General features: G+C 41.2%; 1 protein-coding gene across 1 annotated transcript in view; it reads left to right on the top strand.

Moving 5' to 3' along the window:
* LOC139737247 (dystrophin-like) overlaps positions 1-26,650 on the top strand; it is a 466,340-nt gene that overhangs the window by 167,032 nt on the left and 272,658 nt on the right. The window contains exons 7-29 of the mRNA XM_071647923.1: positions 2,286-2,374; positions 3,777-3,857; positions 4,873-4,988; positions 5,947-6,128; positions 6,539-6,694; positions 7,557-7,738; positions 8,418-8,562; positions 10,484-10,574; positions 11,142-11,380; positions 11,887-12,069; positions 13,318-13,677; positions 15,530-15,617; positions 16,330-16,577; positions 17,389-17,718; positions 18,138-18,353; positions 19,089-19,202; positions 19,940-20,153; positions 21,081-21,199; positions 22,178-22,321; positions 23,034-23,174; positions 23,956-24,108; positions 24,928-25,089; positions 25,756-25,884. Coding sequence (XP_071504024.1) covers positions 2,286-2,374; positions 3,777-3,857; positions 4,873-4,988; positions 5,947-6,128; positions 6,539-6,694; positions 7,557-7,738; positions 8,418-8,562; positions 10,484-10,574; positions 11,142-11,380; positions 11,887-12,069; positions 13,318-13,677; positions 15,530-15,617; positions 16,330-16,577; positions 17,389-17,718; positions 18,138-18,353; positions 19,089-19,202; positions 19,940-20,153; positions 21,081-21,199; positions 22,178-22,321; positions 23,034-23,174; positions 23,956-24,108; positions 24,928-25,089; positions 25,756-25,884 — 3,882 coding nt within the window. The remainder of the gene's footprint in view (positions 1-2,285; positions 2,375-3,776; positions 3,858-4,872; positions 4,989-5,946; positions 6,129-6,538; positions 6,695-7,556; positions 7,739-8,417; positions 8,563-10,483; positions 10,575-11,141; positions 11,381-11,886; positions 12,070-13,317; positions 13,678-15,529; positions 15,618-16,329; positions 16,578-17,388; positions 17,719-18,137; positions 18,354-19,088; positions 19,203-19,939; positions 20,154-21,080; positions 21,200-22,177; positions 22,322-23,033; positions 23,175-23,955; positions 24,109-24,927; positions 25,090-25,755; positions 25,885-26,650) is intronic.

Genomic DNA, 26,650 nt, shown 5'->3' with positions numbered 1-26,650 from the left:
AGCAGTCTTTGGTATTAACAGACACTGTTTGAAATCATAATGGCTCATTTTAAAAGAGTGAATTATTAAATATTTTATTTCTGAAATCAGTGATTGCAGAAAAGGTGAAAGAAAACACTTGGTGAGAGCTTATATCCCAACTCATTCAAAAGTTATGAATTTTTAAATTTTTGCGCTTAATTTTGTATAATCGCCATCTGTACATGTGAATTATAAAGCAATTTCTGATGTCACAAATAGTAAGATGATAGGAAAAATGGATGAAAGGAAATATCCCTAATTTTTAATTATTTTATATAATGAAAAAAAATACCATTTCCGTTGATCTGTGACCGAGATATGGTCAAGTGAATATTATTCTCTTATAAGTTCTGGATGAGTTTAGGTAGAGTTCTTTTTCTATGTCTTGGAATATGCATTTTTGTCACGAAGAAGAGGTAAAGATTAAGAAGATGACGAAAAAGAAAAAGATAAAAGGACAGAGGTAAAAGGAGATGATTCAAAGAAAGAGGAAAGAGGACAATTTAGTAATATGAGTTGGAAGAAAAGCCTCAAATGAAGGTAAAATGTGAAAGAGCTGGAAGAAGAAGGGGAAGAAGAAGGAAGTAACAAGAAGGAAAGTATAAGAATGATACAGTGAGGATGAGGATGATTGTAAACTTTCTCAAATCATGACCGCCATGTACGTAGAAGTGCGAAAAGTCCATAGTTTGAGTGATAATAATTACGGAGTGCAATAAAATCCTCCACTCGATCATGATTATGTCTGAGGAATGTCAGGCGGCGAGACTGTTGACATGATTTGCCAGAGCCCCGTGAATGATGGACTGGAAAAATCGCACCAGGGCCTAATCAGAGCAGAACGTAATGATATGTCATTCGTTCACGTCTCAGTCATTACGTCTGGAGGCGTCGTGCGTGATGCATGACAAGTGTAAATGTTGTGTAGCATTGTTTGTATTGATCGAGGAAATATTTACACTGCCCTCTAGTGACAGTACATTGCAAGGATTCCCTAAACATGTATACGTGTAGTTTGTCTAACCCCCTCCCCCTCCCTGCATTATCATCTTAACTCTTTATGTGCCATGGTGGAAACCCCCTGTGTGCCACGTTATTCTGAGACACGAAGGTAGTCATGCTTTGAGAAAGAATTCTGTTTTTTTCAATTTGTATAGCTTCTACAAATTTCTGTTAAGACATAATAGTGAGCAAAGTTAAAGAGGAATGCCAAACTTTGCTTCTATATACAATGTATAACAATTCTATTTTCAATTTTCTTTTGAATTACCAAGTGCTACATTACTGTAAAGGCATGACTTTTGCACATAAAATAGTGACAGAAACTTAGAATGTACACGCAAGTCTAGTTGGGAACACCGCTTGATAGTCAATCACCACATAGAATGCAAGCTGTGTGTAAGAGGAACAAAAGCGCGAGAAACGCTTTGATAATACCGCGGGATTAGCGATTTATCGATCGGTTTTGGCGGCTTTATTTGTTGAGCAGAATATGCGAAGTTGGCACGCCGTCGACTGAGCCGGACGTGCGAACGTGGCACATAAAGAGTTAAAGATACATGTTATACTATGATTAAAAAATCACTGTTGTTCATATCAAAATACAAGATCATTACAGAGCAAGATGAACATTTCAAATTTTGTCTGTCAGTTTTTGAATATTTTTCTTTCGTAGTCATTCCTTTTTCCCACCAAGTTTGTGTTAGTTGCCAAATCTAACATACACAGTGGTGGGCCTACTTGTCAGTTAACAACGGTTGCAACAAACATTTTGAGATTTACACTGCTTTTCAGTATCAAACATTCAACTTTCAATATTCAGCATGATTGCACATGTGTATTTTGGAACAAGTGTACATGCATACCATTGTGACCTGTATGTACATAATGCACAGTGAGTAAATAGTTCAACTTCTGCACATTTCAATACAATCTTGATTCAAGAAGAAAGCAAAACATACCTGTATCCATAGTCATCTAAAACTGTAATTCCTTTGCACTATGTCACAGGTGAGTTGTGGTACATTGTAATTTTGATCCACATTTGGCTAATCTTTGAAGTTCCAATGATTAACAATGTATTGTAGCTGATTTGTGAAAGGATCTGAATATTTGTCAGCATGCAGTTAGCCATGGAAATGAATGCAATTGACGTCATTCTTGCAATCAATTTCAACTCCCGATGAATTAAGGGGTCAGTTCGCTAAGCCTGGACGTGGTCAGTTTGCTAAGCTTGGACGTGGTCATTTTTGTCTTCCCTGCAGGCCAAGGCAGTACTAAAGGATACAGACAATAGTATGGAACAGCAGTATGAGAGAACAGTACTAAACTGGTGCCAAGAAGTAACACAAGGGTGAGTGTAAGAGGGACAGTGGGTGAGGACCCTGTTGCATAAGATTATGGCAACTTTACATTCACTCATTCATTCATTCATTCATTCAAGTTGCATTAAGTGGATGAATGCAACTTTACAATTAATGATAACTACCATAGCAACACTATTTCATAGCCGATCAAAGCTGAAAAATCAATGATGGTTGTCATTAATTCGATAGTTACCATGAATTGTAAAGTTGCCATTGTTTTATGCAAAAGGGCCAACAACTTTCAGGTCATGTGCAGTAGTCCTCATTGTGTTTTCCTATTCGAGATCATAATAGTTTGCAATTGGGAATTCAGAGACGATACTGCAAAGTGATTAAATTTGCAATCAAGATTCATTCCAATGAAATGACAAACTAATATTACTTTTTTTTTTTCAAGAAGCAATGTCAGTGATTTCACATATTGGAGATGATCGTAATTTGTATTTGTCTGTGTACAGGCTCAGGCAATATTTCTTGGTGTTGTTAATTGTCCAGTGATGAGATGACCCACAAACGAAATACTCTCTAAAAAAAAATCGAGTGAAAATATTCACTCTTGAAGGAGTGAAAACAAAAAAGAGTGAATTTAGAGTGAAATTGGAGTGAATTTTGAGTGAAAATGTTGATTTTCACTCGTTTTAGAGTGACGTCAGGGATCACTCCAAAATCTTTGAGTGATCCCTGAGGTCACTCCAAAATGAGTGAAAATGAACATTTTCACTCGAAATTCACTCCAATTTCACTCTAAATTCACTCTTTTTTGTTTTCACTCCTTCAAGAGTGAATATTTTCACTCGATTTTTTTTAGAGAGTATGTGGCGCGCACAGTATTGATCCCTTTGAAAGTACATAACTATTTTTGATGATGATCCATTACTATCAGGCATTCATAAGATATCAAAGGACATTTTGTATCATAATCTACAGAATACTCTTTGCTCAAAGGTATATATTCGTTGAACCATGCCTTTATTTGCTTGCTTGCAAATCAAAGGAATATGTTTGCATATATTTCATGTTTTGTATGTGACCCTTTGTTGTAGTTAGTGTTATACTAGTCAGTCATTGTTCAGGGAACATCATGCACAGAACAACCCTTGTCAGTTGACATTTGTGTCACTGTAGACATGCAACTTTATATTTGATGAGAATAAAAGGGGAAACAGCTGAGCACACTTCAAAGTGTTGATTGCTATTCAAAAACTTCAAAGCCAATTATATGGATTACTTTTTTTTGTTTAGTATGCCTTTGTAAGGGTTACTTCTTTTAGGATTTTCGAAATTAAAATAGTGCAGGTGCATCAACCATTCACCATAGACATCCCCCTCTAACATATAAGAATACAGAGAAAAAAAGAGTGCATTAATGTGTTTTCTTTCTTATTTCAGGTATGAAAACGTTGAAGTAAAGAATTTCACCACGAGTTGGAGGGATGGCCTAGCCTTTAATGCAGTCCTACATAGATACAGGTAACAAAATTGGCTCATATTCTCCCCAAAAACACATAATGGCAACAACAAGAACCACAACAAACAGCCAAGAAAGAGAGTAAAACAATAACAGGAACATTGACTGTAGGCTACTTTGGCACAATATGTGGTTATAGATGTTGCATAAGCTTGTGTAGGATTCTTTGTCATTAGTAAAATTGCCATCTTGTGTTTAGTTTTCTGCAAACCTGAAGTGACATATGTAGCAAAAAGAACAAACAAACAGATAACAAGAGCAAATCAAATGTTCGAGTTCTGGTCATTGTAAAGATACATTGTACAGTTACAGCATACGAGTTGCTGTACCTCGAGGAGAATGGTCAATCAAAGATATTCTTATCTGTATTACACTGTGATCAACAGTAGATTTACCATCATCAAGCTTGACCCTTAGTACTGCTAGAGTCGTTTGTGTCGGTGAGCAAATGCCTTAATCAGCAATTTTGTTTGCATAGAGCCATAATGGCTCATAATTTTACCCCAATTATCTCATCCCCCTTGGCTGTACATAGCACAATGGCATTTGCTAGGCTAACGTATCCATCCCACAGAAAATGCTGAACTTTTATTTAACTGTTTGAGTACCATTCATTACTTGTCTGCGCATGGTGGAAATCTTTCCCCGTGAACATTCAAATGTGATTGTGTGTGCAAGAAAACTCTTTAGATTGTAATTGACATGAAAAATGGAAGTGTCTTCTAAAGAATTCCAAGCTTTTTATTGTCCTTTATGAGATTTTGACTTGTGTTTTTATTCATTGGAGATGTATGCAAAATGTGTGATATTTCCATGAGCATTTTCTGACAGACTACATGCAGTGTATCACATTTGTCCTCTTTTCTTTCTTTTTTTTTGACACGAATATGCCTTTATTGTATTTTATGTTAAATTCTTTAAGAAACAAGCCCCTTCTCTCAAGCATGAGACATTACTTTTGTGTTGACTGAATTGAGGCTAGTGCGAGTGTTTGTTTTTCCCCCCTGTGCAAAACAGACCTGACCTTTTTGTATACCATGACCTACTGAAAGAAGAGCCTGAAGCGAGACTAGAGCATGCCTTTACTGTAGCACACAGCCATTTCAGCATAGATAGACTCCTAGACCCAGAAGGTATGTATAATTTTTTAGGATAAGTAAACCCTGCAAATGAGATCTATTTCCTGTCTGGGAAAATTACCTGCCGGGCATTGTGCAATCAAAGCCAATAAAATTGAGTGTTAAAGGGTTTGTCACAAAATAATGCCTTTAGATAAGATGTATGAGAATTTCGAAGGTTTATTCAGGTTTCTTCTGGGTGTTACGGGTCACACAGAAGTGCTCTGAAGGCCACAATTGGGATGTGGTATTAAGCAATTGATGTAGGATATCTGCTCTCTGAAGTAGAAGACAATAACTGGTTTTGGCAAAACATTAGTATTTCTAGGTGCCTAGGAATTACGATTGATATTGGTCTTTGTCATTTTTATTGCACATTATCAATTGTCAGCCATTCTATGTAAAACCAATATTCATATCGTGTTGTGCCGTAGCAGCAAACACTTTATACTTACACCTATCTCTTGGTGTTTACAATGAAAAAAATGAGGGTTGTCACAGTTCTTCATCCCTTATTGTGCTTTTTATCTCGATTCAATGCAAGTTTCCTAAAAATATCTGTTAATGAACAGGGAACAAGGAGTCCGTATTTTGTGATAATGTTGTTCACCTGGTACTGTGGTGATATTATACCCTCCTTGGTTTGTCTAACAATAACATTGACGCCAAGTATTGTTGGGGGAAATCAAGAAATGTTGATAAAGACTAAATCGTGAATTGCAACTGTGAGCCTTGAAACGTTAAGTAATCTCTTTGCTAATGCATCGTGAGAAACGACGTAAATAGTCTGAATGTGATGATGATGATTCAATCTCTCCCCTCTTTCTCTACTTCTATCTCTCCCTCTATCTACGGTTGTATCTATCTGTCTATCTATCTATTCATCTATCTGTCAATCTATCTATCTATCTATCTATCTATCTATCTATCTATCTATCTTTTTCATTTCTCACTCTGACCTTCCGTTCTGCAGACGTGAACGTAGACAAACCCGACAAGAAGTCGGTGTTGATGTACGTGACTTCCCTGTACAAAGCACTCTCAACCCAAGCCACCTTGATCAAAGAAGCCGACCAGGTCGTCGGATCTCAGACGTCTCTTAACCTCAGCCGCAGCTCCGCCCCGGAGAGTTTCACCACCGCGTCGCCAGACCTGGTCAGTATCACAGAAAATGAACCCCACAGAACAAATAGAGTGGAAGAGGGACAGACAGATGTACACATTCCCACAGAGGTACATACACATACAGACACATAGAAAGACAAAGAGACACACAAAACAAGCAAAATAAACGTAGGATGGACGTAAGTTGAAAAATGAATTGGTCTTATGAACTTGGAGTCATTTGGACCTTCTTTTTCCATTGGTACTATCACCATTTGTGTGGTATTACTCTCTTACCAAAACCAAACTGAAAAGTAAAAAAAAAAATAACAGAAAAAAAAAGAATAAAGTACTGGCGATGTTTTCATCAAGGGCTGCGAGTCTGTACACCTGAGGCCATGTCTCAACAAGATGATGAAAAATTTGCTGATGACATTTATCTTTCCTAAAATTCTCTGCAGTCATTATCCGACATGAGTGAGATCGACATCGAAAGCTACCAGTCCAACATGGAGACGGTGTTGGCATGGTTACTGAATGCCGAGAGCCACCTGGAGCACGAGGAGGAGGTGTCCAGCAATGTGGATGAAGTGAAGGACCAGTTCCACACTCACGAGGTGAGGATGATAATGGTGGAAGAGAAGGCGGAGGAGGAAGAGGAGGAATTAAGTGATGATGAATGAACAGTGCTCTGAAGACTGACCCAATATAATCTGCAAATTACTTGAATCACATTATGCCAAACTTGCTGAAGTACAAGCTCACATACTTTGTACATTTTGTAAAAGCTCTCCTCATTGAAGAAAATATGACTGGTCTTCTGAAATGTGAAGTAGATGGAGAAATTTCTTATCCTTATTATTGAGGTATATTTGCTATCTAATTGCTGCCTGTTAGCAACAGACAAGCTAAACAAAAATGTTGCTGTATTCAGGCAAGCAAGTAAATACATGTACTTCTTTAGAAGTGTGATAGTTTGACTGTTTACTTTAGAATTTGTCTTTTGTTCATGATCCAAGTACTCTGTACATTCCCAGAGATCAAATGCAAGAAGTTTTCTTCTCCCTCGACAAAAAATTGAAATTTTTGATGAGTTTCAGTGCGAAAATGGGCTAAGTGCCATTTTTAAACATTTCAAAGTAAATCCATCATCAGACAGAGCAAAATAAACCCTTTCCAGTGATACCTCATCACATGTTTGACATAACAGGGAATATTCTTACAGTTATGATTAACCCGTTGAGGAGGAGGCCCGAGTACACTCGGGCAGGTGTCTATGAGAAATGCGTGTTGTAGCAAAATTAGTCCATCGTCAACGGGTTAAGAATATTCCATATTCCGTAGTTTCTTACTATTCTCTGCTTTTTAGCAGCTTTTATTGTAGATATCTCAATTTAGATAACAAGAATGGAGTTAGCTTGTTTTGCAATAAAACTCTTCATTCCTTTTCCCCTCTTTGTTTTGCGTGTCCTCCTGTAGAACTTCATGGTGGAGCTGATGACGCACCAGAACAGTGTGGGGAACGCCCTCCAAGAGGGCAACCATCTCATCATGGAGTCAAAGGTGAACGAGGAGGAGGAGAGCGAGATACGGGAGCAGATGACCCTCCTCAACGGGCGCTGGGAGGCCCTCCGCATCTCGGCCATGGAGAGACAGGCACTGTGAGTAGAGGCCTTTGAGGGGGGATTGGGATGAGATGGGCGGAGTTGGACGGAGTGGGCTGAGTGGGGTGGAGTGGGGCGGAGTGGGGTGGAGTGAAGTGGGGCATAGTGGGGCGGAGTGGGGTAGAGTCAGGTTTATGTGAAGATTCATATCTGTTTTTATTGCAAAATGTAGAAATGCAAGACAAATGCAATTTGATTGAGATTCTAGTCTTGTCTACTGATGTTAAGTACGTGTTTACCCCATTACCATTGAGGTACTCATCATTGATATCATCTTATAGTAATCAGCTGCCTGACCAGCTTTGTCATATTTTTCCTTTTCATCAAAATCATAAGTATCATCATTATTGGTAAATGACATTTACGTAATCATCGGCATAATTTTTTTCACTCTCTGCCTCATACTTAGTGCTGCTCACCAACATCATCATCATCTCCTCCTCCTCCTCCTCCTCCTCCTCCTCATCATCATCATCATCAATGTTATTTTCACTACTATCATCGTTATCATCATCATTAAATGTCCTCATTAACATCAACGTCATCAACATCACATCACCATCCATATCATTTTTACTGGAGTGTCTCATGTCGTGGCAAGAGGCTGGCGTCTCCACCGAACCTGCGGTTCAAGGAACTTACGTCATCCACTTGTCTCCATTCTCTCCTCCCCCAGATTACACGAAGTACTAATGAAGCTGCAGCAGAAACAGTTGAACGACCTCCGAGACTGGCTGACCAAGACAGAGCAGTACATTGACAGCAGATCCCACATTGGGGACAACCTCGACGCCGTCAACTCTCAGATCGATGACCTCCGGGTAAGAATACCGCTGTGACTTCAGTCATGAATGATCTGTTTGAGGAAATCGACTTCACTGTGTTGATGAGCAACAAATTCATTTACTCTGAATCCATTTACATGCTTGCTGCACATTCAGTTATATAGCAATACTGCAGCGTCTGAATGAAATGTATCACAATTTAAGTTAAAGGGATCGTATAGTTTTGGTTCAGACCTAATTCCAGGTTTCTAACATTTTTGTGAGATAATGAGAAACTTTTTATGAAATGTGAAAGACCATGTAATTCCATGAGGAATTCAAAGTTTATTTGACGAAAATTGGTTTTGAAATGGCTGAGACATCCAAAACAGAGTGATTCTAATAAAGTGTGGGACCCACATTTTATTGCGATGGCATTGTTTTACTTTGTTTTTGGAATTGTCAGTCCATCCAAACCCGATTTTCATCAAATAAATTTTACATTCCTCTTAAAATGGTATGCTCTGTACTATTTCATAAGTGTTTTCTTGGTATCTCGCAAAAAGTTAAAAGCCCAATTCTCATCTCCACCAATACTGTACCATCCCTTTAAGATGACTGTCTGTTTGCTTCAGTCAAGTTTTCTATTATACAAATATCGACTGCTACAGAGGGAGATGGTAAAACTATTTGCACCGAGGTGATTTCTCAACAGTGCTATGTCCCGAGACGAAGTCGAGGGACATGGCACTGTTGAGAAATCACCGAGGTCAAATAGTTTTACCATGGCCCGAAAGAAAGCAGTCGATATTTGTTTTATATCCCTCTCGAGCATTTTACTAGAGTGATGACAAGGTTCCCTTTTGTTGGAAAAATGTGCAGGTTTAACGTTAAATCTAACGTTAGGCCGTGGCAGTGCAGTAGCAGTGCGTGCAGCGCGTAGCGAACGACACCGCTGCGCTGTATGTATAGGCCACCGTGTATGTATTAAACCGTTGTTGATTCCTACGCACGAGCTACACTGCACTACAGCGTGCAAAACTCCGAAAGATCGAGGAGGTCCAGGACTAACGTTAGAAGTAGGCCTAAAGCGGCTTCGTTCCCCAGATCATCTTCAAAATCGGTTTTCGTTTATTCCTAATTCGTACCTGATATGTTGTCCTTCTGCTGCAATCATTCCTCTGTTACTTGAAGCAGTCACTTTGTCAACTGAGCTGAACTGCATTGATCACACTAACGTTACACACACACGCCATCGCACCACAGATTTCTGTAATGCCGTCGCGCACGCACCGTGTACCGCGCTAGCTAGCTAGCTTCAAGCCACAGGACTTTCGCTAGCTAAAGTATCGCTACTACGCGCACTGCTTACATTCTAAAGTGAGAAATGTAGATATCGATCACACGATCACGATTGGGTGCAGATTGTGGATTCCCAAAAGTACTATATCACGCTGGCTAGTAACTCTTTGCACCCCATCCAGCTGCTCGTAGCTAGCTTAAAGCTAGTAAAACTACACCATTTTCGTGCTCTGTATAATCATATGGCAAGAAACTTTACATGAGGGATATAATAAGCTGTTAATCTTGTTGGAAAACAGCATACACTCGTATAGTGTTGTTGTATATTTGATATATGACTTTAGCTGTTTTGACTGTTTCCTAGCTTGGGCAAGCCTTCATGAGACTTACAAGTAGAATTTACATTGTGACAGATTAATGCACTCGGGATCTATCGAGGCTGTTTTCTTTACAGTGTCCACTTGTATATATTGGTCACTTTCCGTAGTAGAGTGGACACACCACAGCCCCTTTCCCTGTATCGTCTATGCTCAATGAGTTTAATGACTTCTAGTGAATGGCCTATGCAATGTCGTGGCATCTTTGTAGAGCAGTATTGCTCACTTATACATGAATGTGAATGATGATTTGATAAGTCCCATTGTTATGTAATGTTATGTAATCATTGCTGCAACAGGCACTCCAGGAGGACCTTGAGAGCCAACAGCGTCAGGTGAATTCCCTCTCACACATGGTAGTGGTCGTCGACGAGAGCAGCCCAGAAAATGGTGAGAATTCTCTTTTTTTTTTTCTTTACCCCCATCCATTTTGTTGCAACATCTACATGTAGTCACTGAAGTTCTGAACATTGCTGTGACATTCCCTTGTACATGTGTATCTATCTAGACAGAAGTTTTTCCGCAGCAGTGGCATTGGTGATCCAGTTAACTCGTTGAGGACGAGTCCCGAGTATACTCAGGCAGGTGTCTATGGAAAATGTGTGTTGTAGCAAAATCAAACCGTCCTCAATGGGTTAATCTCATTTGCCAAGCTTATGTACATGCTTGCAGGTCGACCAGCCACACTGATGGCCATTGCAAGGAAATTCATTTGTGCAACACCTTATCCCAATGTATTTCTTTATTAAAGGCTTCCCTACTGATCTTAAAACACAGCATCATTTGTGCTCTTTGCTCCCTTTGATACATGCTATATGGTCACTAACTGGCTAGAAAACAAGAATGTGAAGCTCATACGTGATTTACCATTAGTTTATCAGAGGCAGATGATATTATTTTAAGATCATGTAGACCTTGCACGCAAGGTAAATAAATCTTGCAATATTCCCCCAACAGCCACAGCAGCACTAGAGGAGCAGCTGACATCTCTGGGGGAGCGCTGGGCCAGCGTCTGCCAGTGGACGGAGCAGCAGTGGGCAGTGCTGCAGAACGTTCAGCTGCAGTGGCAGCGCTACGTCGACGCCCAGCAGCGGTTCGAGGGCTGGCTGAGCGGCGCCGAGTCCTCCCTCGCCCTCATGAGGCTGACTCAGCCACAGACTGACCAAGAGGCCGTCGAGATGGTCAAGAAACTGAAGGTCAGTTTTTTAGCTCATCTTCATATGGCATCACGACTGGTACAGATGCTCAGTAGGTGATATCCTCAAATGGCCACAAGTAATGGCCATGAGTGTAGGTGTATTTTGAATTGCATTTGTTCAGGCACATGACGGCAATATGACATTATTTCAACACATGAAAAATGGCAGCATTACTGAATTGATTTCAGATATGTTTCATATCATATCCCAGACTTGTATTGACTGCTCATAACTCCTACATTGTTACCTTCTAACCCGATTGGAACAAGTGACCCTCATCATCACGGTCGCTGTATATGTATTTTGGTATCCTGCATTCTTACCAGATGATAGAGTGATGTGACTTGCAAGTGAAAATGCTGTATCCTACCAAGTTGGCAGAACTTGGTATCTAGAGACCATAGAGCGTAGTAGAACTAGACCCCTCCCACATGACTCTTGTAAGGATTTGAGCAATTTGCCATCTAGTTTCCTTGATTTAAATGTAATTCTACACACCACAGGTGATAGAGCAAGAGCTGGAGCTGCAGCACAGTGAGTTCAGCCGTCTAAACACCCTGGCCCAGAATGTGGTGCAGCACATGGACGAGGACCACCCCGGGGTGGCAGCCATTCAGACGGCCCTGGAGGAGTTCTCCCAACGCTGGGATAGCATCGTGCAGCAGATGGAGAGCCAGTCCAGGCTGGTGAGTTGGGTGGGGGCGTGGCATGGGGTGTGGCAGGGGGGCATGGCATGGGGTGTGGCAGGGGGTGTGGCAGGGGGGCGTGGCATCACTTGGACCAGGTTCTTGGGGATTCGCATGAGACGAGACGCCACACTCTTTAAGCAGCACTATGTGTGGTCTTGATGGTGTAGTTTAACCATTTGAAATGGTGTGTTTGGAGCTGATACACTGGCTTTATTCAAAGTAGGATGAATGTTTTGTATACTTCAGAGGTGTTCTAATGAAAGTGTTCGTGAAGGATTTATCATGACAGAAATAGAAGGGTGTTAACTTTACTGTTTCTATAACATACCCCAGCTTAACAGGAAAGCTTTTTGAACCGGAATTAACTTGACAACATCTGGGCAATTGTTTTTACCCTGCCTGTTAAGACACTCCACACAGAGTATTGTTGAGGTAACTTCTGCCAAATTCATCCCTAGCCAGCGTGGGTTAACCACCCAGACATTACGTCAACAGCATCCGACAACCCTTCTGTTAAGGTGCTCTCAAAATAAGATTAGGCTTATACACGCATGCTTAATGCTGAATAGTCCAGACAGACAAACATAATGCAGGGATCACAATCCCATCTTGTTTATGAACACCGTTGCCTGTGTAAATGCACACATTTTAAATAATTGTTTGTTCTAGCCGTCTTAGAAATCTTCCTTCTGTGTTTACTCTGCTTGTTTGATTTGAATGTATCGTACTGTTTCCCAACTGCAAAGCCGTGTCATGAAAAACAGTTTGAGCAACGTTGGCCACTGCGAATCCATGTTGAACACATCGTGGGTTGTCAATACTGTTTGTTTAGAATAACCAGGGAGATGGGATAGAGACTTTCTCTCCCACCTCTCTCGAGTAACTGTGTTCAAATCCGGCAGCAACATTTCTTTAAAAGAAACTGGTTCGGCTAGGCTGTGCTCTTCATCGATCCTATGTCCAGCACTTGGGTTGGATCACACACGAACAGCTAGGTTGCTATAAAAATCTACTCATAGAAGGTTTATTGTGCTGTGTCTGTTAGGACCGTACCTCTTATTCTCTCCAGTATTTGTATTGCTGTTGGAGAGGAATGTTACCTCATGTGTGTTGTCGGGACAATGTTCAGAGGAGGTCTTTTCAAACAGGGCTTAAGATACTATTTTCATGTTAGACTTCGAGATGCCAGTAACAGTTTAGAGACTGAAATTAGAGACTGAAATTTTTCTTGTTGCTGTTGAAAAGGTTGCTGAAAGTGGTTTCAACCTCAATGCCGTGCCTGTCACCGACGAGATCAACACCTCGTCCACCACCACTTCCTACTCCCTCAACGATACGGTCGTCACGGAGACGCTGGTCACCAAGACCATCCACCAGACGGTGCACGTGGCTCCGTCCAGCGGTGGCGCCGCGGACACCGCCTCCTCCCTGACTTCGCCGGGCAGCGTCAAGCGCCCCAACGAGGACAGCGAGTTGAGGCAGCGCTTCGACGGCGAGCTGGGCAGCCTCGTCTCCTGGGTGGAGGACACGGAGCAGCGCATCATGTCGGAGGGGGAGCCCACCCCGGACACGCCAGACCTTGATATTCAGAAGAAAATCTACGAGGTCAGTGATGTCTTTTTTTTCTCCCCTCTCCATGTACAGTCCACCCCCATTATAACAAAATCTTCTGGACCAGCAGTTTAATTTTGTTATATCAAAAGTTCGTTAAATCGGAACAAATAAAAAATTTTAAAAACTTTGAACAGATAATGATGCAGCCTGAATTTTTTACTTCATTGTAACCGGAATTTCATTATAACTGTGTTCCTTTAACGGGAATGTACTGTACCTTATCTTTAATACCATTATGTTTTTGTTTATTTTTTTGTTTGCTAGTAGGCATGCCTGTTGCCTTGACAAACCTTCACAATACTCTTCCATTGTGGTGCATTATTTTTCTGTTCTGGAACTGACCACCTTGTATTGCTCTAGATATCCACCCAGTGTTCTCTACAGATAAAGGCATTTGCCTTCGTGACATACTGAAGCTTGATTATGTGGTGTGTAATAACCCTAATAGTTTCATGCACTGTTATGTATTCACGCAAATGCATTTTCTGCTAAGGGAATGTGATTTCTGCTGAATGTATGTAGGATAGGTTCCATTTATTTTCTTTCCCTTTCCTCTTAACCTGGTGCACACATGAAATATCACATAACCTGTTTTGTCTTTAATTGCTCAGTGTTGAAATGGAGGTAATTCCTCTCGAACCAAAACAGTCAGCATTATTAACTGTCTTGACTTCATACTTCTAGTTGATATACATGTATCAGTCTTGATAAGATCTTCTTGAGATGACTTTGAGAAGGATTCCTAACATAAACAGCAAATAGATTGGACTAGTGAAGTTGTTCAGGTTGACTGAATAAAAGAGAATAAAGCTGATAAAGAGTTTTAAAGAATTCTTCGATCCCTAACAACTGTTGCTCGATTATCCCTTTAAAAATGTGCTTGAGAGGATGAGTCTGTGCGGTAGAGCATTAAAGCAGCGAATTATGTGCTAAGTTAACACATTGTCTATGTGTTCAAACAGTGACATAACTACAGATCAAGATGTACATTCAGGGGAGTAGATGAATGGTTGAAATCAGACACACATACTTTGCAAGTTGCTGATGTGCCCGTGTACACATAGGTCACAAAGGGGTCACCACAGTCTCAAAATACTGAGTGGCTTATCTTGCCAAACGCATTCTGCATTCCTTGGGGCTTAAGTCAATTAAATCTCTCTGTTCAAATTTGTTAACAGTCTGATATATTTCCTATCTCTCTTTCTCTTTCTTCCTCTGGAAAGACCCCTGAAATGATTTTTTGTTTGCTACACTCCGCATGGTTTTGTTGATTACGTTCATCTGAAAAATATCTCCAATGTAATGGAGTTTTTGTACACTTCTTATACTTCGTTCTTGAGTGCATGCACAAGTATTAACCCGTTGAGGATGGATTGATTTTGCTACAACACACATTTTCCATAGACACCTGCCTGAGTATTTTTGGGACTCGTCGTCAACGGTTTAACTACAGCAGGACTCAACATTGGCAGTGGCTCTGTGGCCCGGTGGCTAGGGGCTACTAAAAATTGATGTTGGGCCACCAAATTTCCAAAAAGGCTATCTCCCAGTAGCCCAACTGGGCAGCTAAAATGCAAAAATTAGTTTTTACATTTCCTTTTATTTCTGGCGACTGCATTTCTTTCTTCGCCCACCAAAATATGAAATTCAAAGATTATAGTAGCCCGAACAAGCCACAAGAGAAAAAAGTGACTGTCAAGCCCTGTACATAGTAAGTATGATATTGCCACTAAGTGGTGTATATGTCAGAGGTGAAAATGGTCCATGGCACTTGTGCACCAAGAGAGGGCGCACTTTAATGAACCATGGGATTGTAATCTGGCCAACTTTTTACCCTCCCTAGAACCTTGACCATGACTGGCAGGAGAGGCAGGGAAGGGTGAGGACCGTATCGGAGCTTGCCGACAAGCTGATGGACCTCACCCATGAAGGTAAGGCGAGGGCGTTGTGATAAGTGCTTGACACACTGACACTCCTTAATCTAATCATACAATAGTGTAGTTTTTTTGTCTTACAAAATAGCAGTCAAGTCTGCTGGCGTGTGTCTCTTAAAAACAAACAACAAAATATCAACAAAATTGTATGTGCTTCTTTAACTGCTGAGTTATTGTGTAATTCCAGGTTGTCATGTCATTCCAGCAGTTGCTGTATTTTTTTGCATGAACTTCATTGTCCAGCTTCCACAAATTTACACTATAATGGCTTTGCTAAACTTTTGTTTCGCAATTGGTTTTAGGGGCACTTTTGATGAATGGCAGTGAAATACATGGTAGCGTGGCAAGTTACTCCTGCTATGGGATAAGTATAATAAAAGCTAAAGATCATTATATATGAATTACATTTAAAAAAGTGAGCTTTATGAACAAGAAGCCAAATGGACTGCCAGATGAAACTGCCTTATACTTTAATGCAAACTGCATTGAGATCATGTAGTAAGAGGAATGAGATAAAGCAGTAGTTACCTATGTCTTGTCAGATATTGTGAAGCTGTATTGCGGACTACATTTTCCAAGTCCAGCATTTGAAGCATTTAGTCCAATGCTCCCATTTATCCTCTGACTTTAAATTGGTGGACAAGTGGCATTCGAGACTACACAAACTTTTCTCCCCCTTTTTGCCCTTTCACCTCTGACCTGCGTGCAGACGGCACCTCCCCCGAGCCCATACACCAGTCACTGACGAGCTTCACAGAGCGCTGGCATGAGGTGCACATCTTACTGGAGGACCGTAAGCGCAAGCTGGACCAGGCGGTACGCCACCAGGAGTTTGAGGCGGAGCTGAAGCGGCTGCAGAAGGCGCTGGAGCCGGTGGAGCACTGGTTGGAGGAAGAGCCCCAGGGGCCGACCTCAGATGACCTCCAGCGACTCAAGATGCAGCTGGATCAGTGCAGGGTAAATCTTGCCTGTATTCATTTTCTTTTTTGTTTCTATATCTTTGTTTTCACATTTTTTTAATTTGTAATATTTGTCAAACTTGCTGAATGAGAGTACTCGACAGTAACTGGAAAGTGAACACAAGCCTAACAAAGTAAAAACGAGAAGGAAATCTGAAAGGACAATTAATAAATACTGGGTGGAATCTCAACTTGAGACACAGAAATTTTCAAACACTTTGTGAAGATTTGAGTCAAATGTGTACATTCCTTCACTTGCATTGAATTATGTTTTGTACTCTAGGGTAAATCTTGCCTGTATTGATTTTCTGTTTTGTTCTTATATGATTGTATTCATATATTTAAAATATGCATGATCAAACTATACTGAATAAGAGAACTCAATAGTTGACTGAAAAATGAACGCATGCTGGAAAACCAAGCAAAAAGAAAAAAGGATTATTACTAAATATCGGGCAGAATCTCAACTTGTGACACAGAAGTTTCAAATACTGAGTGAAAGTTTGAGCCAACTCTGTACATTCCCTCACTTATGTTGAATAAGGTTTTCTACTCTTATCATAGCCTTGTGCGATCAGAAAAGCCTGAAAGTAAAGATGTAAGTTAAAAGATTTATATTCTCATGAGAAGCATGTCTTAGAAGTCAAAAGAATCTAAACAGGAGAAACAAAGAGAGTGCTAGATACAAATTGTATTTACATTGCCCCAAGATGAACAAGTGAATCCTGCAGGAATTGCCCAGGTACATGATAGCTGCAATACCACCCTATAAATCTGAATTCCTTCCCTATCTTCCATCACGTTTGCAGGCCAAACAGACTGAACTCTCTATCAACGCCAGCCATGTGGAGCGACTCTACGCCTCGGCCGCCGACCTCACATCCTTCGACTCCACCCTGTCCCGATCTACCCAGCGCGACCTCAAGGCATTCCGCCAGCGGTGGGACGCAACGCGGGAGAAGTTGGACGAGAGGGAGAAACAGCTCACCGACGCGGTCAACTCGGCCCCGCCCGTCCAGTACTTGGAGGCGCTGCGGGCCTTGACCCAGTGGCTGGGCAGCGTCCAGCTGGCCCTCAAAGAGGAGGAGGTCTTTCTCTCGGACATCGACGACCTCGAGGACCAGCTACAGAAGTATAAGGTGGGCAGCAATTTGAGAAGCAGAAGGAGATTGAGCCAAATATGTTTCTCTACTTATTCCATTCTCAAGAAGCCTTCAAATTTCTGCATGTTCATCACTTAAAGAGGAATTGCCATGAGTGGCTCAATATGATTGTGTGCAATGATGATGTACAGTGTGGACAACAAGGTACAGATTTTTGTACATTGTCTTTTGTCTATTTTACGCAGTTTGTTGCCCATTAGGTTTTTATTCAGATCACAGAAGTGACTAGAACTGCTATAGGTTACACTTTGAGATGCGACTCTTAATGCAAATATAGCACTGACTTGGTAAATGTTAACTGTCAAGTTTTGACTCCAGTGGCAAGTGCAGCATGGTCTTCTAAATGCTGAATTTCATACCTGCCTTGTCACCCACTCCATTCCTTTGCATTTCAGGAGGTGGAGACGACGATCAACGAGCAGCGATCCAGCTACGACTTCGTGAACCGGACGGGCAAGGAGCTGGTGGTGTCGGCTCGCTCCTCGGCCCAGGCGGAGGGGATCCAGAGGGACCTCACCCAGCTCAACCGCAACTGGGAGGACGTGACTCGGCTCTGCGAGGAGCGCAAGGGCCTCCTGGACCGGTCCATCAATGAACTCCGACTTTGGCAGGTTGGTATTAGTGGTGATGGGTGGGAGGGGGGGGGGGATTCCTCTTACGAGGAGAGATGCCACAGGTGAAAGGTTATTGGTGATTATGTTTGATGGTTTGATACACCCTTCTCTTTTTGCAGGTGGTAGAGTATCTGTGGGTCAGTAGGTATTAAGGGTGTCATTGCAGAAGATCATCAACCATCTGTGAACATCTTCTGGTGGGAAGTTGTGTGTCTGCAAATCACTGAAGTATGATTTTGGGAGAATTGAAATGTTTAAAGGGTCAATGAACTTTGACCCCAGCAGGTAGTTAGGTGTTCAGGGAATCACCAGGGGGTCACGTGGGGGACATTTCAGGAAGCGTTCTGTCAGATATTTTTTCTGACAAATTTGCTCTCAGCAAATTAAATGCAAAGATTTCAGTATTTTCTAACAGATTGTCAGAAAATATGTCTGACAAAACACTAGATGAAATGCCTCCCTGAAAGAAAAATATTGTTTTATTAAAAACAGGTGAATTGTCATGGGTGAATAGGGCCATCTTCTATTGCAAATGATGTGGGTAATGGAGAAAGGCTTATGGGTTAGCTCTCATGAGTGAAGAGTCATAGTTTAACAATCATTTTTGGAGAGTTATTGCATATAGAAAAGAGTTGGTATATAGACATACACAGGTGCACACATCTGTATAGTTGTATATAGATGTGTGAGAGATATTCTTCAATTTTTCTTGATTCTATTCCTGACACACAGGATGAGGTGAGCGGTCTGACAAGCTGGATGGCGGACCTGGATGTCTTCTTCTCAGCGGAGGAGGTTGCCCTCGGTGACATGGATGTACTCAAAGACCAGCTGGACCAGAGCAAGGTGGGCTGGTATACCTCATCCCCTTAACCCCCTAACCTCCTACCCAACCCAACCCTGCCCAATTCATGCTAATATCAATATGGTATTGAAATTGAGATCCTGAGTGGTGGATTGTGGTCTTTCATTGTACTGCGGGTGTCTGCAGTAATCCGATACAATTGTTTCTTGCATACTAGTAAAATAGAAGCTCTCCCTTCACCCTCCCCCTCTTCCTCACACAAACAGTGTGTTTGAGTGCACTCTTAACTGAACCATGTCACTGTGTCCGTGCCAAAGGAGTGCTTGAAAGCTCTCTAAGTGTACCGAATGGTACCGTGCCAAAAGTGGACCACTTCCTGATGTACTCCAAAGCATACCACACCTTGCCATACCATGCCTGAGGGCTTGAACGCAAAGTGGTCCAAAAAGTGCACCATACCGGAAAATTACATCATAATACAAATAGTTGATTGTCTTTGTTAGGAACGCCTGTATGTAGCATGAGGTGGAATGCCCCCATTGCTACCAAACCTGTTACCCCTATGACTCGAGTACAAAAATAACCCAAGAGGTATACTATCTCCTCAGAGCACTTGAATGCTTCCAGTCTGGCATGGTACAGTATTATTCAGTTTGCTTTTAAGCACTGAAACGTTGTTCAATCAATACAAGTGTCAGTGACGCAGATGTGGAACAGAGACAGACTAGTGATTTTACCTGACTATACAAATTTCTCATTGATAACTTTTTTTCTGCAGTGCCTTGAAGATGATATCAAAACCTTGCAGTCCAACATGGACAACATTCTTGAGACGGGTGAGAAGCTAGTGCGTGACGGTGAACCCGCCTTCTCCACCCGCACGCGCAACCAACTTGACGCCCTGCACGAGCGCTGGAAGCGGGTGACGGGACTGGCGGCGGACCAGCGGAAGAACCTCGCCGAGGCCTACCAGCGCTGCCAGGCTCTGAAAGGTCAGAAAGGAGTTAAATTTACAAGGGACTGACGTGTGGGTGCACTGCATATTCCAAGGGTTGGCCCCACTTGGATGATATTCTGGAATCCCTGTAACGAAATGTGTACAGCTTTGTATGCAGCACACAAGCAGCTGAAAAATCTCAACTGGAGTTGAACATTATTCAATGCTTCAGTGTACATGTTCGCCGACAGCCAATTCTATTGTAGAAGGTCTTCATTAGTTGTGATTTTCAAATGTACGCTAGTGGCCAATTAATGAAAATTGATTCAGTCGGGCAGACCTTCCCAATACATGCGTGCAGTATCCCCACACGCCATCCCCTTTAAATGAAAAGAAAACTGACAATAATCTGTTAGTACTCCTTTCCAGGAGAGGTTGTCCCATACTGGAAGTAATGGATAGCATACCAAACCAGTCAATTAGAATATGGATTGAGGGGATTGTGATTGACACTTGGCCTGCCTCTCAATTAAGTTTACAACTACAAAAGATTGCAACTACCATAAAACACGATATCTTCGCGGCATGAAATTTTTGCAAATTGGAGCTGACAGCCTTTTTTGCAGCATGAAATTTTTGAGAGTTGCCTCTAACATTCAATGTATACAGTGTAGACAAGAACTTTCGTGTGCATTTTAATTTTGTGAATTTTGGCTCTCGCGAAATTTGTGAAATTAAAATGCGTGCGAACATTCCTTGTTTGACAGTAGTCTCCAATGTGATTTAATGTTCACAGAGCAAGAAAGACATGTATCATCATTATGGTGTTAAGCATGTTTGTGTGTGTGTGTGTGTGTGTGTGTGAATGACAGACAGTCGACAAAAAATCCTGCCCCAAAACCCCCAAACACTCACTGCCAATAGACCAGAATATGGAAGCATACAACTTACTTAATATTATGTGGTCCTGTCGTTTGTTCAGATGACATTCGGGAGCTGGGAGACTGCCTGGATCGTATGGAGCAGGAACTGGGAACTGATGCCAAGAAGTTCTCCATCCAAGATCCGACAGAGATCCAGGGCAACATCAAGAAATTTCAAGTAAGACTTCATAGGATATCGGTCAAAGCAAAGTTGTGACTCTGTCTGAGTTTTCGGATACCAGTGGCAACCATACTGGCACACCACATCATTGGTATTTGAAAGTGTCAGTTATTTTAGAGGGTTAAGAAATTGTTCTCTTTGCCTCTTTGACATCAGGGGGGCATTTCATTAAACTTTTTGTCACATTTTTTTTTTTTCTGACAAACTGTTATAAGCTCCTGAAATCCTTTCAGCTGATTGGCTGCCAGCAGATTTGTTGGACAAAATGCTTCATGAAATACCCCTAGTTTAACTACACGCCTTGAGTAACTCAACTTCTTTAAGACTTGACCTAAGAGGTTGCTGTTATATTTCAGCAGACTGTTGTCCTTTTCAGTCTTGTCTGAGTGCTCCTGGAATTTTGATGACCTGTAGAATTAGCATTGGTTGATGATAATGTTGCTGGTCAAGTTGAAAGGAAAAGAGGAGAGACCATCTCCCTCCCCAAATTTACATATATAGATTGCCTTGTCTCCTCCAATGGAAACGGTCATGCTTTACATGACTGTAAAATCTGATGCGCTGTTGTTAAAGTAAATTCTCCTGACAAAAAAAAAAAAAATGACCAATGAATCAACCAACATACAAAACAAACAAAATTGCTTTCAGATTCTGCTCTCTAAATTCATGGATTTAAAATGTAGAATATACTGTAAAACATGATATATTCGCGGCACGAAATTTTCGCGAATTGGAGCAGACAGCCTTTTTCGTGGCATGAAATTTTCGCGAATTGCTACTGGCATTCAATGCATGTAGTATAGACAAGATATCTCGCGTGCATTTTAATTTCGCAAATCTTGGCGCTCGCGAAATTCGCAAAATTAAAATGCACGCGAACATTTCTCGTTTTACAGTACTAAGCCTTTTCAGAGATTGGATGGTCAGTGCTGGAAGGGAACCAATTCATTGTCCTTTTCTCTTTTGACCAATCAGAGTGCCTTGGATGAGATTCAGACCAAAGAGGAGAAGGTCTCCAAGACCAGGGAGGTCGCCACGGAGGTCAACTTCTCCGAGGAGGTCAACACACTCTTGGACAGGTGGACACTGGTCGGAGTGCAGGTCAAGGCAAAGCACAAGGTACGGTGTGCTCTTGACCATTGTCTGGTCAAGTGGTCAGTGTTACTGTGGCATTGATGCAAGTTGTATGCATGTCCTTGGATCACATGTGCTTAAATTTGGTATTAATATCATCATCTAATCTTACTTTATGTGTTACTGTAAAGGAAGATATTTTTGTGGTATGAAATTTTCACAAATTTGAGCCGACAGCCTCTTTGGCAGCCTGAAATTTTCAAGAATTGGCAGTGGCATTCAGTGCATACAGTAAAGACAGGAACTTTCGTGGGCTTTTTAATTTCATGAGTCTTGGTTCTTGCGAGATTAAGATGTATGCAAACATTCCTTGTTTTACAATGTTTGAAAAAGTCTGTTTTTTGAATTCCATATCTGAAATTCAGATATTAATAATGAGGAAACTATCTGACAGTTAATTTTTTGAGGTTTTTCACACATTTTACTGAACTCAGCTAGTCACAATTTCATGGATGAGATTATTTCTTTACATTCTTTACATTTTATCATAATCTCCCAAAAATATTTGTCTGCTGTTATTATCAAGCTAGTTCACTGGGGCGTGAAATTTGCAAAAATTTGCCACACTGCCAAAATACACCTTATTAGCTTACAGTAGACCAATTTATTGCAGTAATCATGTTTCTTATGTTTCTCGTGTTGCCTCTCATCACTATTCCACCTGTTTCCACCTCCCCCATTCCGCCGCCCTTTCTAGGTCCTTGTTGATGCAGCCGAGAGCTGGAGAAAGCTGAGACAGATGCTGAACGAGGAGAAGATTTGGATGGACGGATTCGAGACGAAGCTGGGCAACCCGTCCAGCAGCCTGGACGCAGAGGAGATATCAGAGGAAATTGACGTAAGTTCACTGAGTTCACCAGGCTGCATTCTTGTAAGATATATTTAACCATATGGCAACTTTCTTCTGAAAATGCCTTTAACCCATTGAGGACGGACTGATTTTGCTACAACACTCATTTCCCATAGACCCCTGCCCGAGTATACTCGGGACTCGTCCTCAATGGGTTAACAGTGTGTGCAAACAGGTTGGTGATAAAAACAGCAGAGTTGATACATGTACATGAGCAACCATGTCCAAGCATTTCTGTTTCCACTGTTTGTTATAGATATACATATATGTATATATTTTCCCTTTACGATATCGCCTTATATTTCTCTGAAGAGTGTTTCCTACTTTAGGGAGGGGAAAAAAAACACACCAGAAAGGCAAGATAAATGATACTGATGTCATGCATTTGGTATTTCATTTGATGACAACTGTTTTCATTATATGATTCCATATACCAGTGCTCTTTATTCTTGCTTCATCTATGGCCATGTCATACAAGGGGAAATTATGTGTGAAGTTAATAAAGAGTATCAAACTAATTTCAGTGAACTTCATTAACTACATTTGTTCATAAGTGTGCAGATGAGAGGTACAACACATATATTTGTATATATTCTGATGTCTCCCAAGAATGTTTGCATCATCTCATCTTGGAGCTTGTTTTGCAGGTAGGCCACAAAATTCTTACGTATTTCCGCCCTGTGAAGTATTCTTCATTTATAAATTACATTCTGCTGAATGCCTCTCTAACTACTTTCATTCCTGATCGTTGCCGTGCTCCCTCCCTCAGGCGTTGGAGTCGACGGTGATGAAGCATGTTGGCGACCACAAGGACCTGATCACAGAGCTGGCCGACAACCTGGTCAGCCAGGGCATCCTGGAAGTGACCATCGAAAGAGAGGTCAAGGAGTTCAAGGCCAGGTCGGAGGAGATCTCACAACTGGTGAGGGTCACGGTCCACCAAGGGTCAGGTTTTTGCAGTGATGGTCATCACATATCTTGTCTGAAACTTTTCACATATTTTGTCTTCTAGAAAGCCCAAAGCCCTGTTGTAAACCCTTTGATTCCTAGTGTTTTGTTTTGCTTTTGTTAATCCTTCAAGCTGAGTTCCCCAAATTCTCAAAGGCTTTTTTCTTTTATTTGGTAATCCTTGAAAGCATTTTCTCTCCCATTAAGTTCTCAATTTTTTTTTTGTATGTGTGTGTGTGGCTCATTACCCCCCCCCCCCTGTTTTCTTCTATTCTCAAAGATTTAAACCCTTTAATTCTTTAGAGCCTTTTTCATTATCCTTACGTACTCGTTAGATTTGTGTTGTTCACTTGTTCATTCTGAAAGCTTGTATAACCAAAGATTTTGGTACTGCATTAGAGGTATCGTATGCTTAATAGACCCTTAAAGGTAGAGAGTAGTATTTATTCACATGGTGTTGTGAATGGTTAGTAATGGTTTAGTCATTAATAGGGAACACCACAGAGAGGTTGCATTAGGGTTGATTGTATATTGAAATTCAGGTCAGCATCAAATCATTTGGGGGTGTAGTTAGCCTTTTCTGTGCTGGGGACTGTGATCAGTGTGCACGACACAAATGGGTTTTCTTTGCCGTATTTGGCACTAAATGGCACACAAAGGGTTCATGCAAGGAAAGTGCATTCTAATGTGATTAAAAGGCCCAGCTAATTTACCTTAAAAAAAAAAGAAAAAAAAAAGAATGTGTTACTGTGGTATCAAAATAAGGTGATGGTGTTTGTTGGTCCTCATGTAGGCCAAGACGAGGCAAGAGAAGCTGGAGAATAATGTGCAGCTTCTCCAGCGGCTGGAGAAGGATATGCTGACCCTCCAGAACTGGATATCATCAGCGGACAGGACGCTCAATGCCCGCTTGACCGCCCGTCTCTCGGCCATCGATCTTCCCGATGAATATGAGGTAATGAGGGTTTAAAAAAAAACATAAAGAAAGAAATTGGATCACTTTTACCAATCTGAATAGCTGGTAATTTCACATATGTTGCACGCTGACTTGATCTCTCTCAGTGATTTTTATAGTCATTTGTCAATGCAAAAATACTAGCAAGTAAAGGCAGCAGTGGTTGAAATGCCAGCTCATTTCCCTTCTAATGGCCTTCTTTACTGCAGTCAACTGCAGATGTGTTATAGTCATGAACACTGAGGCTGGAATTTACATGATATAGTTTGAATGTAGTCCACAACTTTTGCAAAAGTGTTGCATGGACAAGATTTAAACCATGAATTTGATTTGAAGTACATTTGTGAATACAGCCCAAAAGTCAAGTTTGTATACAAAGGAGGTGAGCACCATCTTGACTATGTTCCACTTTCTGGAAGACTCTATTATTATCGATGCTATTCTAACAAGTTGTCACATCATCATTAATGATTTTTACCATAGTGTTGCTGTATAATGATCTCTTCTCTGTCTGCTGAATACTATCCTTCACAGATGATTCAATGTCAGTTTGAAATCAAAGGTGAAAATGATTGCAATACACATTCTTGCAAGTGTAGAAGAGCAAGAGCTTCGAACTGATGGTGTCTGTTCTATTTCTCCCTTGCGTACCCCCATGTATTGTAGCAATGGAAGGCTGAGCTGGATGGGAGGGAGATTGAGTTTGCCAACATCAATGTGCGAGCCAAGGCCCTGATGGAGCAGACAGCATCCTCCGCCAACCAGCGACTCCAGCAGCAGGTGGAGATCCTCAGGGTAAGAGAACGCTGATGTGTTACAGGGGCATTCGGGACCATTTTCATAATTTCACATCATGTAGTGTATAAATCAACAGCTCCATATATAGATTTGTTGAATTTATTGTGGTCCTTGAGCAAAGAAACCAATACTCTGAAAAATCGTAAACAATTTACACCGAACAATGTTTATGACATAGAAGCCTCACATATTTCAGAAATGTAGCAGCAGTGTCATTCCATTACAATACCGCTTGCACAACAACACAACAAGTTCACCTGTGTAGAATCTATGCATGCCTTCTTCTTTTGTTCTGCTTCCTTGAGCCCCAACTCTTGCATTCATATGGCGAGGCTGCCATGTCATCATCCTTGTTCTTCGCAATTTGTTATAGATTTAGAAAACAATTTTATTCCTCATCCCAATCACTATAAATTCTGAAACTCTGTCCTCATTATAACTAATTTACAGTTGTTCAAATGTAAAAGTCTGAAAATCATCCGGTGGACCTGTGCACAGTAGCCTAACTTGCCCAAGCAATTTTCAGTGTTTGCCATACTTTGAATCAGACCCTCCTACTCTCGTGCAAGACTTGTGACAGCTAGCTGCGTGTTGTGATGTGATAACAACCAGAGCCCCCAGTAACAAGTACATGTACTTTTGTAGAGATTCTCAGGCGAGGAGGATGAAGATCTCACGTGTGATCCATTACATACTCAACCATATAACCACAAGTTAATAATGATGATAACAATGATGATGATATAGTGACTGTAAAGCAAGA

The sequence above is a fragment of the Diadema antillarum genome, unplaced genomic scaffold, assembly GCF_040938485.1.
Source record: "Diadema antillarum isolate AM-2024a unplaced genomic scaffold, OU_Dant_1.0 seq00000687_RagTag, whole genome shotgun sequence".
In the NCBI taxonomy this organism is placed as follows: Eukaryota; Metazoa; Echinodermata; class Echinoidea; order Diadematoida; family Diadematidae; genus Diadema; species Diadema antillarum.
The sequence above is the reverse complement of the archived record's forward strand: the minus strand, read 5'-3'. Positions and strand labels throughout refer to the sequence as shown.